Source organism: Anser cygnoides, chromosome 3 (genome assembly GCF_040182565.1).
Source record: "Anser cygnoides isolate HZ-2024a breed goose chromosome 3, Taihu_goose_T2T_genome, whole genome shotgun sequence".
NCBI classification, from domain to species: domain Eukaryota; kingdom Metazoa; phylum Chordata; class Aves; order Anseriformes; family Anatidae; genus Anser; species Anser cygnoides.
Genome location: NC_089875.1, coordinates 122,451,586 through 122,470,666, shown reverse-complemented (window position 1 = coordinate 122,470,666; position 19,081 = coordinate 122,451,586). Strand labels below are relative to the sequence as shown.

General features: G+C 46.3%; 1 protein-coding gene across 1 annotated transcript in view; it reads right to left on the bottom strand.

Moving 5' to 3' along the window:
- Nucleotides 1-19,081, bottom strand: part of ASXL2 (ASXL transcriptional regulator 2) — a 115,149-nt gene that overhangs the window by 68,479 nt on the left and 27,589 nt on the right. The window contains exon 3 of the mRNA XM_066995231.1: nucleotides 2,201-2,309. Within this exon, the coding sequence (XP_066851332.1) occupies nucleotides 2,201-2,309 (109 nt within the window). The remainder of the gene's footprint in view (nucleotides 1-2,200; nucleotides 2,310-19,081) is intronic.

The following is a 19,081-nucleotide window of genomic DNA, read 5'->3' as shown; positions in this document are numbered from 1 at the left end:
AAGCATTTCCTGGCAACCACCACCAGAAACACCAGATCCTTTAAACACGATTTCACAGAACTGACATACTCCTTTGTTATGGCTCTCTAATCTGTCTTACATATCTTTACAATCAAATCTAAAAAAAAAAAAAAAACTGAAGGGAGATCCTGGCAGCCTACCAGTCTCCTTCCTACTTGGATCGATGACACAATAATCCGGTTCAGGGAGCCAGCAAAACTGCAAGTACAACTTTGCTTTACTTGCCAGGGATTTTATCAGAAGCTTTCTCTCTTGAGCAGTGTGATTTACCTGACACCTGGCTCTTCTTCCCTCTACTGCAATGGCCATCCCTGCTCCTCAAAGCTTTCTAATGGACAAACCAGCACATTTCATTGATCATGGATCCCCCAAAGGATTTCTCTTTGAACGCACCATCTTCACAACTTCTCCTCCTGGCATTGCACTGGGACCAAACATGACAACGGGGACCAGAGGATGGTGTGACATGGCTGGCTGACACAGCGGCTTTCTTGACACTCCACCAACATTACCACCTCCGGATCACACAGCCCCAAAGAGGGAAAGACAACGACAAAACTGCCGTGTCCTTAGACATGCAGGAAACAACAGGGTTTTGGAATAACTCGACCTGCTAGTCTAGCCTCCTGCCTAAGACAAATCATTACATTTAATGAACTTATTCCTACGCTGAGTTAAATAACATTGGAGCTTTGCTGAAGCTTAACATTAAGAAAAATAACCAGTTTTAACTTACAGTTCTCATGAGGATGACAAACGGAGCTACCACAGCAGCTCTGATGGGTTTTGTTGTTCAAATGCATGCTCACTTCCAATCTGACTTTGCTTAGATTTAAGCTCTTGACGTTGGATCTGCCTGTGACTTATCCCATCAAAAACACGCTCGCAATCTTTCAAAAGAGATCTTTTTTTCATATCTAGAATTGTTTTGTTCTTTGAAACTTTTCAGCATGGCTTGGCCACATCCTGACACAGAATTCACAGACAATTACTCAACCACTCGTCTGCTACAATATGTGAATCTTTTCCTGAGTCATAACGTTCTGACAAAACACCTTCTTCCCGCTCTCGACTTAAGGTCGGCATTCCTTACGCCTAAACCAGAAAACTTTACACATTTTCATAATGAAACAAATTGTGTAAGAATGAGACCCAAAAAGACAACCACCTTCCCTCCATTGTTGGCTGTATCTGATAGTCCTTACCTTAAATATACATCCTCCTACCAACAAGATGTTTTATACTTTCACTTCAATGCACTGAAATGAGGCCAATCTCTGTTTGGCACAACAATGTTCAAAGAAAGAAGTTTGTGGGATGTCTTGCAAAGGAAACTTTGGAAGCTCTGAAGATGTTCTCCTCTGATGGCACGTCAGCACCAGCACACAGCTCCCAGGTGACAACCTTTGGTGTCACTTTATGTGCTCAAGGAATCGTGCCTTTCCAGTTTACAGGGTGGAGGCAGAAGACGGTGAGAACAGGAAAGCATTTCTCTTCCATTTTAAATATTTTAGGAGACGAATCTCATCTTAGAAGTTACTGTTGCTGTCCAAGGAGCATGGGGTGAGATGAGGAAAGCAGCTCCAACAGAGACATACACTGAGCGGGTCTGTGTTTAGTGAGAGGAACCCTAACTTATTTGACAGTCATCAGTTTCAAATATATAGAGAATTGAGAACAGTGTCAGCAGGCTTCATTCTAGTAGTTTAATTGGGGAAAAAAGTTTCAAATAAAGATTATTCTTTAAAAACCAAATCAGCTAAATCAAGGAATCCTCACTTTGTCCCTTGAAGTATTTTCTGCCTACTGTTAATTGAATAAGGTTAAAGGACTTTTTAATTTCTAAACTGAGATTAGTGAAGGTAACGTTACCTTTTTATGGCTAAAATTGTATCACAATTTTAATTACTCTTTCATTTCTGGATTAATAATAACAGTAAACTGGTAGTTTTATTCACAGTATTGCAAATAAAAACCAGCACTTTGGTTGTGTTTTCAGCACAAAGGTGCTCACTGACAAGCATGAGGAGACCATGCTTGCATTTGGAGGGATAGTTTGCACTACAATTCATGCCACTGAGGAACAGTTCCCTCTTCAGGATTATCCTAATACAACATATCTTAAACAAATAAAAGTCCCCTTAGCATTCAAACAAAACTGCCCAGCTGAGACACTTACCTTCAGAGTGTACACTCCCATCCGCCCCGGGACCTTATAGAAAATGCCCTCTTCCCCTCGGGAGTTTGTATGTAACATAGCATTCAGGCATGCAAGAGGAGAAGTCCCACTGAAAATAAAAACACAGGATTAATTTTTGTATTTCTCTGGTCAGTATTAATCTTCTGCTGGGAGACGATCACGGCCCCTCACCTGACCACCAGGCATGCAGCGGCAGAAGAGCCCAGATCCAACGTGTATTCCCAAGAATACAAGTTGAAGCTGCCTCAACAAGCAACAGTGAAACCAGTCCAACGAACCCACGCTCCAGCTCCAGAAAATAGGCAAACAAACAAAAAACCCCCAAGTTCAGGCTCTCCGATACCCCTTTGCAGAACATCAAAATGGTCGTTCATTCTTAAAGCTCCAAATGCTCGACGTTGCTCAGCTGAAACTCTGAGCAGATCTGTTGCAAGCTAATTACTGATTGCAGAGATATTTAAAGTTTTCTGGAAAAAATTGCAGCGTGGTGCAACGAGGTTTGTGGGATAGAGAATGGAAACCAATTCTGCAATTTTAGCAATTCCCTGAAAAGAGCCGAGAGCTTCAATCCCAGCCCCAAGAGCTGAAACAGGAGCTCCATCCTTTTCCCTGTGCTGGTGGGGGTTTCTTTGTTTGTTTTTTAAGCTATCCCACTGCAGACAGAAGCAGAATCAGTGGGCACAGAAGACAGGTAACTTTGTTCCCGTTGCTGGGTCAGGCAGATCGCACACGCTATTTAACAGCTGCCACTGCTTGTACAGCACGCTGGTATCTTGCACTACCCCGCACAGGAGATGCAAGATTCAGTGCAAAGTTTTCACCTCCCAATATCTTGTCACAAAGGCTCGTACTGGAACCACCAGGTTGACTGAAATCCTAAATTTGTGACTGAGTGGCCAAAACTCCTGAGTGGGAGCTACAGCGAGATTGCTACTCATTTGCAGTATGCTTTGCTATAAATATTCAAACAAATCTGCATCGCGAGCAGTGAGATGAGCCCTGGGAGGAAATGGAGATAGAGGTGAGGCAGAGCCCAGACCTCTGACGGCTCAGGCAGCACACGCTCACGCCAGGTTAGACAAAACAGCAGCAAAGCAGCTTGGCTCCATTACTGAATTCTAACAGGAGCAGAAGCTGATATCCTGGAAGAGATTCCAGGGCTCCTTTGCACAGGTGGGGTATAAACATGCAGAGGCACACAGGGAATGGGCTCCCCAGGGGAGGGTGCTCTCCCCAAGGAGCCCCACGGCCCCTCGGGGAGCTCCCAAGGAGCAGCCCCCGGCCCCTCTCGGGGCAGCCTGTGCCAGGGCTCCGGCACCCGCCCGGCCCAGCAGTGCTGCCTGAGGGGCAGGGGGAGCCGCCGGGGCTCCAGGCTGGGCCCGGGGCCTCTGGGCCCGGCCCTGGGCACCGCCGAGCAGAGCCCGGCTCCGGCCTCTCCGCACCTCCCCGCGGGTCCTGACGGCCATGGGGGAGCTCCCCCGGAGCCTCCTCTGCTCCAGGCCGAGCAGCCCCAGCTCTCGCAGCCTCTCCTCACAGCACGGGGGCTCCGGGCCCGGCAGCACCCTGGGGGCCCCGGCCTGGGCTCTCCCCCCTGGGCCCAGCTCTCTCGGTGCTGGGGGCCCAGGACTGAGATAAAGCAGCTCACAAACCACAGGAGAATCACTGTCCCCAGAGGGCAGCTAATATTTACATTGCTAGGCCCAATGCCATCCGTACTAACTGCAGTGCTCTGAGAATTCAGCCCCTGCCGGGGGACCACGGCTCCAGCCAGCCGGTGGGACGCTCAGGGAGGGGGCACCGCGTGCCGGTGGCAGGGGCGAGGATTCAGAGCCACGGACACGAGCCGTGCGTTATCAGGCGGTTCGTGGGACCAGATGGCCGCTTCCTAACCTAAATTATTCCATGTAAAAGGTCAGGAAACAGCCCCCACGGCATTAAGGCAGGGGTGCAGAGCAGTGCCTCAGCACACACCGCTGCGCCTGCTGCCTGCAGTTCTCTCACGTGAACGCCGACAGGGACGTGACACAGCTGAGCGAACGTGTGTCTGAGCCACGCTTGGCCCAGCTCTACGTGGCAGTATAAACACTATTCCTGTCCTTCTCCCACCGCTGCTCACCAGCTTTCTCCCCCTGCTGCTGCATCTAGAAAATGATCAGAATTTCGTACTTCTGGATCACTGAGTGCATACTGAAGAGCACCGAGCGTGCCGACGCGTGCCTGCACTCAGTAAAGGTCTCAGACGGCGAGAAGCCTGCCACGTACCTGACCTTTCGTTCGCTGAGTACGTTCTTCTTAAAAACTGGATCAAGGCAGAAAATCAACGCTAAGCCAAGCATTTTACAGAAGTCTAGGCAAAGCTATGCTCTGGAAGCTCACCAAGGAATGAAGTCTTGGCAGGACCTATCTTTACAAAAACTATACTTGTCTGGCACCTATACTATTCCTACTCGATTCCATTGTTTAACAGCTTATCTATTACTTTTGCTTTAATTTCTTCTTGCATTCACCTGTCTACAGGTACTTGTCTTCCTCTATACACTCTTTAGAGATCTGGCACAAAGCTAACATTGTTCGAGCCTTTCGTGCACCTTATTGGGAAAATTTTAAAAGTTAAAGCCAGTCAACAAATCCCACATAACTTTCATAAGTTTGGGTTCTGTTTGGGTATAAGATACGTGGTCCTCGTGTCATATTGCATCCTCTCTGCCTCTGTGAGCGACCACGGACGAGCCCTTCCCATAGGAACACCTTTCCTCCAGGACCGTCGCTCCATCCGCGCCGCCCCAACACCAGCGCACGGCCGTGGAGCGGAGGAGCAGCCACCACCATGGAGCTTCTGAGCTGCCCTGACAGCAGCTCCCAGCTGAACAGCTCCACATCTCCATCTGACACACAAACCTCCGCTCTGGAAAACACATACCCAGCACGGTCACAAGGCCAAGGGAAAGAGAGAGGCTGGAAAATGAGCCGAGGTGCTCGTGGCAGCATTCTGATGACATCCCAACCAGGGGGGCTCTGCTGAACTTGCCTGAATCCCACGGGAAAGTGCTTTGGGCAGGTTTCTTTGACAAGATATTGCATTAGTACAACCCTCAACCCACAGCTGACAGTTTGCTAACAAATAAACGTGCAGTGGGGCGGTGGTTATTTATTCCTGGAGATGCAGCCTTCCCCTCTGATGGGAAAGACTTTGCCCCTGATCTGCTCTCTGCTGCCCTTTGCTCAGAACCCCGTAGCACTCACTCATTACTTTTTCCAGCTACCTGCATTTGGTGCCCAGGCGATGCTTTTAAATGCAGTAAATGTCTAAAAATAGCCTTAGGAATCAGCTGATATTACGCTGTTATTTCTGGGGCTTGCCTTTTTTTTTAAAAAAAAAATGAACGAAGGCCATCCCTTCCTTTTGCAGGAACTCACACCAGATCATCAGCCACTTCTGATGGTTCCCATCACTCGACCTCAAACACAGTAGTTAGAGAAGCATCTCAATGGGAAGATGCTGCTCCAGAGGCATCACTATCTGCTATTTCATTTCAGTCCCTTCCATTGCCCCCATACTGCGTGTATGGAGCCACAGTCAGCTGGGTACTGCTGCCCATGTGGTGCCGTTAACGTGCAAGGCATTTTAGAGGTCTCAGAAGAGGATTCAGCTTTCAGAAGACCTCAGCTCTATGACGTGACAAGGTCCCTATTGCTAAGTTCCTTCCCTTCTGGAGAGCAAGCCCCTAACTCATTTCTGGATCTTCTGGACTGAAGCAGTCTCCAGCTTTGCAATCACTCCCATCGATCACCTTGGACTCTAAATAAGCTCAAGTTGTGGTTCTTGGCTTGAAGATCAGGGGTTTGAGGTGCAGTTGCTCAAATGTTCACAGCTCACGAAGGAATTACGTGACTGCTTTGAGGACAGGCTCGTTGCAGGCTTTTGTTCTATCTACTGAAAATTGGCTTGACACAGTATATTGCCTCATGGACAACATGTGTAGAGTTACCGTGAAAAGAGAAAATAAGGTACGTCCATACTGAGTGCCAAAGTCTCCCGGAAACAGTCACACGCTGTCCTTCCAACAGCATTCCTCTCCATCGCCCTCTGATGAGCTGATGATCAAGAAACACAGAGGCTTGCTTCTCCCCTCCTCCCTGCCCTCTTTACAGGCTTTTTGTTTTAAGTTTCCACACAAAGAATCTTCCCAAATGAGCTAAGACTAACTTGCGCTTTTCTCATGTGTTGAGTTCCCCTGTTCCCCCATCCCCAGTCCCCTCGGCATTCACATGCGCACACGTAACAGCGACTGCACCCCAAGGAGCTGGTGGGCAGCAAAGCCACTCTCGGATGAGGGGTTTTGCACACTAGCAGTTTAAGAACAGGCGCTGAATGTGAATGCAAGTAGCACAAGGTCCTGTAACCCCTCCGCTGCTACAAGGTGTAAGGCATAACTCTTGGGGGTTTGTTTGTTTCTGGAAACACGGGAATGTTTAGGAACCAAGCGACATCCTCTTTGGTTCCACGTGCAGCATCCTTAGCTGGTGTGGGACATGTACTGTTTAACAAAGTAGGCAAAATGCCAAACTCACGTTTATGGCATGGAGCTAGAAGAGAGGGGTTTTTTTTGTTTTTTTTTTGTTTGTTTGTTTGTTTTTTTAAATGAGGTGGTTTTTTTTTAAATGTAAATCCATGCACATGGATTAAGATACTTCATGTAGACAGGGCACACTTAGTATTTTACTGAACTGTAAAACTAAATAGTAGAATTTCCCCCAAGAAGTAGTTACTATATGAAAAGTTACACATGATGTTTTTATTAAAACATTAAGCAGCCTACATATATATACTTTTTTTTTTTTTTTACAGCTATATAAGCAGTTCCAATATTCATTCCAGCAGGTTTTTCAGTCCGTAAAGATTTTTACATCACATGTACTATTCAAATAGCATGAAAAAAACATAACATTTCACATTAGGCTTCCACATAGCTGAGAGGCTGCACAACAGTGATCCAGCTGGCAGGTTTTGTGGAGAGCAGGTAGAGGATCACGGCTGGGGCTCTGCCTACAGCCAGCTCCAGCCTGAGCTGGTGCATGCCTCTGTTGCTCCTGTCACTCAGCAACTGGAGCGGCTGCCTTCAGTTCTTGCTTTACTTCTTAATTCAAGGGAGGGGAAGAGCACGACTTCAGTTCACCAGACCCTGCCTCTCTGATCACCCAGCTGCAAAGAAAGACTGGCAGCAAACTCATGGTGTCAGAGCAGGGACCGTAAGCCATGCTTACACCTAGGAGCTTGATCATAAAACCAGGCAACACAGACTTGTTCTCTGCTGGAAGCCTTAAACCATTGTACTTTTCCGCATCCTATGTATTACCCTTCCTTGCAGTGTATTTCAACTTGGGAAAAACTTGGGAGTAACACATCCACCCAGGCAAAGCTACCTTCATGAGCAGCAAGAGACACGGTTTTAGCGCACGCACGGGCATTAAAGTACAGCACCAAGAAAATTTGCACTTACAGATGCTGCTTGAGAGGTCCAATAAAGCAAGTACTCACCAATACTTACCAGGTGACCACCCAGCACAGTGAACAGGCTGAGCAAATACATGTTCTTAAACTCTGTATTATTTATTATCTTTATTATTTATTACTATCAGAGAAAGCATAAATCTTTTAGATGTACACAACATTCACGGTCAGCCCCAAGAGTGGTACTCCATGAGCCTCTCTAGAACCATTTCCTTACTCTGTGTTGGGACAAACATTAAGCGCCTGTAAAGTGTCTGTTCTGTGACCTTGTTCCCAGCTGCTCTCCTACCATTGCTGTTCTCAGCAGCGCTTTCCACTGAAAATCACATTTTAGGAATTATTCTCGTCTAACACTAACTGCCCTGTTAGAAACATCAAATTTAACAGATTTATTGGAACTTATAAGTCTATTTATACTTATAAACTGTTCATATTTATAAACCTGTGGCTGCTACATGAACTATAGTCTGTATACTGATGACCAAACAAGGGTTTCTGGTAGCTTCTAAATATTTATTGTATTTTGAATATTAACATTTTCCTTAGCTGCACTTTCATCTCATTAACGAATCAAAAATTTCATCTCAAAATTAATCAACCAGCAGAAGTGACAGGTGCTCTGCCTGCAGAGCAGGCACATACTCCACTTACTTTATTGGATTGCTGAAAGGGCTAAAACAGGTTAATAACAATCTTTATAGCTAAAAGGTAGTTATGAGGCCAGTGGCATACGAAATACACATTCCGAGCTGTCACCCCTCCGAGCATTTCTCTAAGCTACTTCGCTTTTCCAGTGGCCGCGTACATACCAAGTCCTCCTTCTGAGAATTGCCAAACTTAAGCCTCCATCATATCATGGCATTTTACATTCCACATTAAATTCAAAGCTTCTTCAGACTGAGCAGGGAAAAAGGGGTTTGAAAATGGTAAATGCACACAAGGTTAAGATGAGACATCTCTATTGCGAGCAGCTGCCTGTTCAATGGGAGAAGGAGGTGAGAGCATTTTTCTTTCCACACTTTCAATTCCACTGCGTAATCCTTTCCAATCAGCCTTACCCCTGCAACCTCGGGGAGGAGCAAGGGGATTTGTTCTGATTTGAAAACAAAATGTGACTGAATCATTTCTGTTCAGTCATCTATGGATGGGATGCTAGATTGAAACTGGATTGAAACCCTAAAAAATTTTCATCTGTGCAGTATTTGAACTCGCACTCAGAACATCGTGCAAGGTGCATTTATCTATCGAAAGGCTACTTTATATTAAAGCTCCATTTTTCATGTGTCATTTACGCTATTCCTCCGTGCACACCAGCAGCGTTCAGCTGGGTGCAGGCCCAGCAGCTCCCACCACAGGACCACCACCTCTGGCTCCAGAGCATCCTGCAGACAGAGGCGGCACCTGCTGCCGCGGCTCGCGCAGGAACAGCGCACGGAGTCGGTTCTGTTACACCAGGGCAGCGCGGTAGCACGCAGCAACCCGGACACCACAGAAGAGTTAATTATCCTCTGCTCTGAATGGAAGCTTAATATAAAGTGCATCCGACAGCGAGCACCTTCATGTCACATTGTCACTGCAAGTGCATGGAACTCGATACAAGGCCCAGACTCGGCTGCGTTTAAGGGTGAGGGTTTTCCCCGTTTTGTCCTTTTGAGCATCCCTTCTTCCCCACTTTCTATTTGAATCAGACATTCACACAAATAGCTTTTGGCTTATTAGTAAATTAAAACATGATTTTTAAAAACGATAGGTTTAGATCTACTGAAGTGTCAGAGGAGAGAGAGAGATCGTAAGCAGATACCACAGTACCGACTTGAAGTTTGTTAACACAAATTTATGATTTAGAAAAGCAGTTTTATTCTACGCATTAGATTGTTTTACCCCATATACACTGCCAAATGACCCCGGGACAAAGACGCACAAAAACATCATGCAAATCAAGCACCCCCTCCCCACAAATTCAGGACTGCAGACAGCAACGTTAATTTATGAGACACCAAGCACTCACATGCTATTAGCCTGGTATTTTCCACAGACTTGCAAGCAGATTAAGATTTCACGTTTGCATTACACTCAAAGGCTAATGCAAACTGCATGCAGGAAAGGTAGATTAACGTAAGAGAAGCATTAACACTAGTTTTACTGCTATTTCTTTGTTTCTAAGTCTGTGAAACAAGCAGTTGCTCTTTTAATTAAGGCTTTTGCAGCTTGCGTTAATACAGAACAGTAGCTTTAGAACAATCAGCAGTGGTTCTTACCTTCTGGAGTTGGAGTGCAACCCAAAAAAAGGAGAGAAACACCCCTTTAAAAACTTTAGCAAAACAATTGTCTAACCATTAATACGAACCCTCCTCCCCATCCACCAGAACCAAATTAAGAAAGCTTTGGGCAGATCTGCAGCAATACTACAGCTAGGCTCTATCGTACACATAAGCGGGTGTAGGAAGATGTGCACCCGCCAGGCTTTTTTTCAGCTTACTTTCCGAGAAGCTGGCATAGATCTACCAATCCCAGGTAACTTTCAACCCCCCCAGTTAGTGAACTTCTATTAGAAGTCAGGTGGGCCCTTTAGAGGTCCCGTATGTGGCCAGGCACCATACAGAAGTTTACTTTTATCTCACAACTTAGGCCCACAGTTGTGGGTACAGCAGCAGCCCTACAACCCAGAGGAGCAAGACAGTCTGTGAGCAATTTATGGAAGCCAATGGTTGGGTTGTGTCACGTGTACAGCATCATCTCAGCCGTGTTCCCAAGGGTAAATCCAGGGGCTGGCCAAGTCATCAGTAATGCAAACTAACACACTACTTGCTCCATTTCAGTATTCCCACTGTTGGGGGGTGGGGGAGAGGGAAGGAAAGAAGGGAAGGGCTGGTTTTGGTGGTGGTTTTTTTTTGGTGGGGGTAGAATTGGCTACAAGATTTTTCATGTGACAAAGCCGATTATTAAACACCAACACTTGAAGTTCCTGAGAATTTGTGCAAGATCAAAACACAGTGCCCTGAAAACCTGGGTGGTGCCAGTGAGCACAGTGAGCTGGGGTGGAGCTGCACTTGTATCAGGGTGTAGTAGAGGGCACTGGAGACCCTTGGATCAGGACCAGCCTGGAGAATGCTGTAGTGCTCTTCAGCACACGCTCAAGTTGAACTTTCTTTATAAGCTTTAATTACTGGTCTGCTAAGACTGATATGACTACTGGATCTGACCTACAGGAACATTACTAGATTCTGACATCATACACTGAGTCCTGGATGAGATCAAAAAGCCCTTAGATATTGTTTACATGTGTAAGCAAAAGCTTCAGGTTTATAGCCCTTGATTAGCTTCACCTTACCAGTGTCCATGTGTAAGGTACTTATCTGTGTGCCCCTTGAGGGCCTATGCAGAAATGATTAGCACTTTCTGGTTTTAAAGGACAAATTCATATAGAGGAACCTCCCTCTAAGGCTTCTGGGGTACAGAATTAAGATTTCAGAGTTTCTGGCGTCCCCCCACTCTTTGTCTCTGCTACAGGGCCGCGGGCTGGTTCAAACTGAAGGTAAATCCTACATCTAGCTGCTTGCTGAGATCTCAGCTCCTGTGTTTTCTAGAAGAGAATGCCAACTTTTTAGATGCCTGTAGTGCTCATCACTGGAATATTACACCCCACATTTCTCCCTGCAATAGCTGTTACACTTTCACATGATAGAAATGGATGTATAACTTTATTTTGAGGAGCCAGCAAAACCTGCTACTATTCTAGTCTCATGATGAGAGAAGTGGAAGATGTGGTTAGTCAGGGATTTGATACCTTTAAGTAAGTAACTGCTATGGAAAGTCACCTAGCTGGACTTTCTCCTAACATAATGAACGCATCTCCTGCTAATGGTAACATGATGTTTCTGTATAACCATCCTCTTCACCTCTTCCTATTCTTCTTCCTTCATCCTCTTCAACTTCTTTCTATATAGCCATCCTCTTGAATTCCAACCTCATGGTTGGAATTAGAAGGGACTTTAAAGATCATTTAACTGAAACCATTCTATGATTCCGTAAGTCTTCAAACTACTCTTTTTCAAACCAACATTTTTCCCTACAGGCATTATTTACATCATCTACCAAGTCATCTCCATCCTTCTGCAGATACTGGGTGGTGCAGAGCTGATGACTTCGATGTTTCTTTAAACACTAATGAGGCAGAGTCCTGTGGGGTTTGCCAGATCCAAAGCGTCCCTCAGGACCAACAGCGTTTCATTCTGCGGCCTGCAAGCCAACAAGGCAGGCTCCAGGTGAAGTACGGGCACTGCCTGCAAAGATTCGTGAAACAAACCTGACAGACTTGGTGGCCTGCAGGTTGCCATTCCCACTGCCCTGCAGATGAACAGGAAAGACCAAGGTGGGGTTCTAGCACAAAGAAAGCCTTTTATAAACACCTGAGGTCACCTGGGGCTGGTAGAGGCCGAGCGCTCGGCTGGCAGAAGATGGGCCTCAGGGAGAGCCCCGGTAGCAGAACCCCAAACGACAGCAGCCACGGAAGGCCACAAGGCCCCTCGCCATACGTACCGCTAGCCCTAGTGAAAAGCTACCCGAAAACACAGCCCAGAACAGCCTCCCTCCACCAAACGCCACCTGAGGCCCTCAGATACGATGAATGCTGGCAGCCATTTGACCCAAGATGGCTTTAGCCTGTACTTTACAGAAATTCCACTTCACTACAAAAGGCGTCACAAGTACCTCAAACAATGTGATGTTCTGGTGAACTTCAGTTGAAAATAAGCTGATAGTTGGTTATTTTTTTCAGAAAAAGCCAAATCCAGCTTTGTAACTGACTAAAAAAATGCAAGACCTTACTGTACCAGCAGTTATTGCCCTCTGCTTCTGCCAGCCCTTCTCTCGAGCACTTACAGCAATGAACAGAAGCAAGCTGAAGAAAAGGCTTGCAATTAAAGCCAGCCTGCCTGTAAGGCTGGTGCTAACGCACCTGCTTCCAACAAATGCCCATTTCCCATCGGGAAAGACTCCCACATTTCAGATGTAAAGAGGTCAGCAATACCTTTATGGACATTTTATAATATCTATCTTCCAGCAGAATGAAAACAATCTAACTAGAAACAGCAGAGAGGTGGAGATAACCCAACCCTGGTGGTTCTCAGGAATGAAGTGTGAAAGGCCCTGCCTGATTTCCCCTGACACGCTCTCAATATTACTGAACCTATACAACTTGAACCCCGAATGTTCCAGCTCATTGGAAGATTAAATTCAAAGAAACTGTGGATTAAAGATTTTGTAAAGTTATTTAAGTGTTTGTCAGCTGACGGCTTCAGCTAGCTACAGGGCCTTCCACGCCAGCCCAAAACTTGCAACTTCGCACACTGAAAGGGAGGAAAAGCAAAGCTGTTTTGTACTAACCAAGCACGATCTATTTGCAGTATCATACCTCCGGTCACCCATGAGAAACAGCACTTTTAACTGTACTCTTTCCACAAAGAAGCCTGTAAAGGCTTTGAGGTATTGCAATGACTCAGTCTTACAAGAGGCACTGAGGCCAAAAGGCCACTTCTCCCCCGGAGCTCGAGGCTGGGAACCAGGAACTGCAGCGATTCAGGCTGGGAGGAACCCCTGGAGGCTGGGAGGAACCCCTGGAGGCCACAGGCCCAACCTCCAGCTCAAAGCAGGAGCACTCCAAGTGTCTCAGGGCTTCGTCCATCCCAGCTTTGAACACCTCCTGTACAGGGAAAAACCTTCCCTGGCCCTGCTCTAGTGGTTTACCACCCCATAGTGAAAATTTTTTCCTATCTAATCCAAATCTCCCACCCTGCAGTCTGTGCTCATCGCCTCTCAGTCTAGCACTGGGCTCCTCCACAAAGTCTGGCTCCATCATATGTAAGCTATCAGCAGAAGTGAACACACCAGAAACCAAACCACCACATTCTGAAAAGCAGCCTTGGATAAAATAGCTTTGAAATGTACTGTGGTACAAGCAGAGCGAGCTCCAGAAGCTTCCTGGTGTGGTTACCAACAACAAGAAGTTGCAAATACTTTAGACCAGTCTACAGAGATTTTTTTTTTGCAAGCTTTGTGTCACCTGACCCTCACGTTGTGAGACGCCACAGCAATCACCAGGCAAATTTAGATCCAAATCTGATTTTATGGAGTTGTGTAAAGCTTTATTTGGATGAATTAATACAGCAAACAAACCAAGTGTGCCAAACCTGCTGCCTGCTGCACCCTCAACGGGCCACTGAACCCAAGTCCTGCCAGCACCTCCTCCCCATAGGGGTCCCGCAGCACGGGGCAGGTGAGGGCTGATGCCAGCAGAACGGGCTGCCCCCAGGAGAGTTTACTGGCATGCTCCATTTGCATTTAAGGAGCTGCATGGCTAGCTAGTGTCAGAACATCACAGAAGCACAAGTGTCCTCCTGAGGACGTTTTGCTGTAGCAGTGGGAACAGTCACTCCGTGAGCAGGCCTGAAAGGTCTTCCCAGGCACACGCTGTTCCCACCTCATTCACCCCTTTCCAGCCAAGCTCCTGACAGAGCAGAGGCAGGAAAGTACACTTTAAATAAGCTTTCTAGCTTCAGCACATTGCTTTCCACTTTTCCAGCTTCCTGCTGCCATGAGGAACCAAGGCAGGGAACAGGAGTAGAAGATACAAACCTCCTGGTCCTTGCTTTCCCTCTCAGGTACTGCCTCACAGGTACCTCTCAGCCCCCGGATCAGATCAGAGGACAAAAAAACAAACTAGATATGAGTTCACCAACATATCAAATGGCCTGGAGCCATTTTAAGAGCAATAATTTTAAGAGCAATACAGCAAAGGCTGTTCTGACCTGTGCAGATTTCCTTTGTCAGAAGCTGAGCTCTCTGTAACAGCTCATCAGTAGAAATAGCTCTTCAAAATATTGACAAGTTTAAGCTGTCAGTGTGCAGATCTTCACTGAAAGGAGGCAGGAAGCAGATGGCATAGCAATTTCTTTCCTTAGTATTTTGACTACGGACATGTATGTCCAGTGAGGCACTGGAGATCAAGAATGAAGACATCCCAAAATCTCTTTTGCACATGCCCATAACCCAAAGCTACTTCCCACCTCAAGTGATTTTCCCCAGGTGATGCAACTCTGATCTGGCAATTATTTGGAGTCTCCTCCTTGGAGGGCTGGGCACCCTGCTCACGTTGGCCCTGCTGGGGCGAGGGGGAGGGTGACACAGGGACACCCAGGGGTGCCCCCAGCGCCAGCCAGCCTAGGATTATTTGGACTGCCAAATAATTACCTGCTACCAAAAGCGAGGACATCACCTATCGCATGCAAAGCACAGCCCTCGTTGTGACCAGATGAGCTCTGGAGGTCCCTTCCAGCCCCAGCTGTTCCGTGATCCCCAGCTCCGGAGGTGACCTGACAGAACAGAACCAGGCATCCCAAGGGTGCCTCTCCCGAGAGCAGGAGCGCTGGCTCAGAAGCAAATCCAAGCGCTCCGGGTTTCGGTTCTCCCAAGAGAACTTAGTTGGTTATATCATGCACTATACAGGCCACACTCTGTGCTTAGAACTGTGAATATAACTTACTGCGTAACTTGAAATAACTGGAATTTCTCTCTGGGCGTGCTTCCTCCAAGATATCACCACATGGACCATGAGAAGTTCTACCAAGATAATTCTGCGCATGAGCCAAGCATGTCTAAAAGGTGGGCAATTGCACATAAATGTTTCTCAACTGAACTTATGACAAGAACCAGACTGAGCTGATGGAAACACTTCATTTCTTGAAAGCAAGTGTCCAAAGCCATTACGGAGTGTTTTGAAGGATTCAGACTACACTGACCATCCTCAGGACTTGTGAAAACGCTGGAGGACTTCAAAACCTACAGGGAAAATGAGTTACAAGACCTGCTTTTTGGGAGGTAAAATGATCAGTGTACTCGTACCCAAGATTTACACCCTCATAGTGGACTTGCAGAGCAGCAGAGTTTTGTGCAGTTCCCTCCCAGGCAGGGGAAGCTCCCTCTCCAGAAGGGCCAGGCACAAGCTCCACGTGCAACAGCCCCAGCCAGCAGCAAGAGCAAGAGGCTGTCACGCTATCTGCCAGACACAGGATGCATGTCTCTTCCGCTGGTGGATAGTTTCAGTTTCACCATTTTTTTAAGATAATTTTTTTCCCAATCGATTTTCTCCATAGGAGACTTTTTGCCTAGACTTTTACTGTAGGCTCACAACCGCTTTAAAAAGCAGCTTTCACAAGAGGTAAATCCAGCAGTTTTGACAGAAGCAGCTTCTACAGAGATCCCCTTCCCTGTTGAGATAATTTGTCCTCACACCCAGTTAAAGTGGGATCAAAAGGAACTTCACCCTTTCCAAAATTTAAAAGCCTTTAAAAAAAAACCCTGCATCCTTCTGAAGTCCCCTCCCAGCCCTGCACTGTGCTGTGGGGTGTTTGTGCACGCACCCTTGTTCACTTCTTGGAGGAAGACTCTGCTAGAACCAAGCCACGAAGGAACGCCAGCCCTGAGAACCACGGAGCTCAGCTCCCCCAGCCCTGTGTTATCTCCTAGCTCCACAGCAGAAGATAAGGACATCGACAAAGCACTGAGGAACAGCTGTGAAATATTTTAGCGGCAAAGTGTTCTGCCAAGAACAAGGAGAGTCACTTCACTGGTCCTCAGCTGATGAGACTGAGACAAGAATATCCTACAGCAGTAAGCAGCCTCCCTCCTCCTACCACCAGCACGTTTCTGAGACTGGTCAATGAGAGAGCTGGTCATTTGCATCAAGTTTATCCTCTTCAGTTCTCCTCTTGCAAAAGAGTGACCAAGTAGAGGATCTTCCCCCGGTCAGGGGGATGCTCATTTCATAGCACACAGGCTACTGCAGAAATAATACAAACCTGGCACCGCTCTGAACTACACAGAAGCTAAAAACCCGTGTTTACTTTAGATGAGGGTAATCAATATTCTCTTCCTCACTGGTTAGGAAGAAACACTGCTCACACTACCAGCCCACAGAGGACAAACTAACCACAGAAGTACAGCAGGCTTCTGATTTGCAGATAGCAAAACAGGAGAGAAATAACGGAAGCCAGTTAAGAACCCTTATGGAAGTCTGAAGTTACAGAGCTGGCAGCTCAGAGACCGAGCAGCTCCAGCCCTGCTCACAGAGCTTGCACCTCCTCAGGATGGAAGTCGCCTCCCCAGGGGTGCCCCGAGCTGGATGTGCAGAGCATCTTGCAGGGCGTTTGGAAGGAGAGATATGTCATCGAGCACCACCTGGAGGGCAGGAGAAACTCAAAACCATGCCAGTTACAACACGTTTATCTCTAGCCCAAACAGGACCTGTGAAAAGGAATTTGGCTTCTGTGCTTTTTTCCAAAATTGTTTCAGGACTTTGTTTGGGTTTCTTTGTATAAGAAACTCAAAAGAATATCCAAAAGCAGCAGCCAGAGCACCACGCTTATAATTTCACTGAGATTAGATGAACTTCCCTGTTCGAAGACTAACTCATTAGCATTTAGGCAAAAGCATGGACTGGAGTTCACACCAGTATTTTTACACAGCCTCCTCTGTAAACTCCCCAAAACACAGAACATTCATGGCTATTGAGAGGAAAGTCTCAGAAAGATAGCCCCCAAAGATGCCAATTCTTTGGGTACTCTTACACTAACGGACCCAAGGAGATTAAAGGAATTCAGTGACAAGCTAACAATTTTTTAAACAACAGCTACTTATCTTCAAACAACCACGATTCTCTGTTGTTGCCTCTTGCTGCCCTTCTATCCTACGCATTCAGGTCTAGGGAACTTCTACACCTGGTGTTGCTGGGTTAGCACCATGATCCTGTGCATCTTCAAAGCCTTGTGTGAAAGCGTGTCACAGCAAGCTCAGACTCGTCCAAGATATGCTGCCAGCACAGCGATAAGGCAACATAGGATGCTGGAAACCAAAGCCAGATGTGGTTACACTGCCAACTCATCAAGTACTTTTTTCCACAAGTTCTATTTTTGCAGTTTGCAAGTAGTGACCTGTAGGAAAGGATCTCAAATGATTAAGACAGCCTGTCAAAATAGGCAAATAAAGAAAATCAGGATGACAGATCACGCAAGAAAGATAGGTCTGGCTTCGGGATGCCTAAGGTCTCCAAAAGAGACATGTCGAGTACTGGCCCTGGGCTGACCTTTAAAATCACGATTTAAATTGCTTGAGTGCTATGATAAAATTAAAAATACATGCAAGATCATTAGCCAGTATCACTCAAGGTATCTATGATCTATGTTCTTTCAGAAAAAGATCTTATAAAATATCTAGCCTCTTCCCAAAAAAACAGCCTTGTCCTGCAATAACAGAAGTCACTCTTCCCAGTTTCTCCACACTCAGGGCAATTGCCACCCTTTGTCCCTGCAATTCCAAACCCCCTACAAGAGGGCCAGCACTTCAAGTCCTCTGAACTATGCCAACCTGCCCTCAAGCTTCTTGCCAAGCAGCTGCACAACAGGAATCAAAGCAAGAGAGACCTGACCGGCTGCGTGACCAAACAAATGACTGCTGGGCGCTAGCGGGCTCCCCATTCTCTGCCTCATTTCAGAAAACCCATGGGAAAGTAACTTGTCTCTTCTAAAACTAATTTCCTACCTGGAATTTGAGCTTAAAAGACAGATGTATCTACAGATATAAGAAATAGATGTTGAAATAAAAAAGCATCGCAGTCAATACTGACATGGTTTAAGAGATTCTGGTTTGCATAGTTTGCTACCAAAAATTTGTTTTTCTTTAAATTAAAAGCAAATTGCACTGAGAAAATTTAAAAATTGAATGCCTTGGGTACACGTGAGCAGGAGAGCTTATGTCCTGCCTGCAAACTCGCACACCATTTCTACCAACCTGGGAGTCTCGCAGCTGCTTGCTATCTCAAGACAACAGCACAGGGAAATTGCTGTAATCTGCTCTCGAAGGCTTTGCCATGGTTTCCTGCCAGAACTTCCACATGAAAGACTCAAGATCTGGTGAGCCACACATGCTCATCTGACAACTTTTACATCTTATCTAACATGCTTTTTCCTCTAAAAAAAATGCTGATTTGTGTTAAGTCCGTCTGTCACAGGCTTTGACTTATCAGAAGCTCAATCCAGCCACCAATGGACAAACATTACTGTTATGAACTGGAGCTGAATTGCTTAAAAACTGATAACTTATGTCTCAACCTAAACAAAGCTTTCCTATGTCACTAACATTTAAGAGGAAAGACCACTGCATGGCATCTGAACATGGATGAATCAGAAGATGAGTAGCTGAACTGGAGAAGTCAAGTTTGGCATCTGACAGCTCCCACCAACATCTTTTGGTATTTGAGATACCGTGCAGTTTGCAGTCTCCTGATGCTCAGCAGC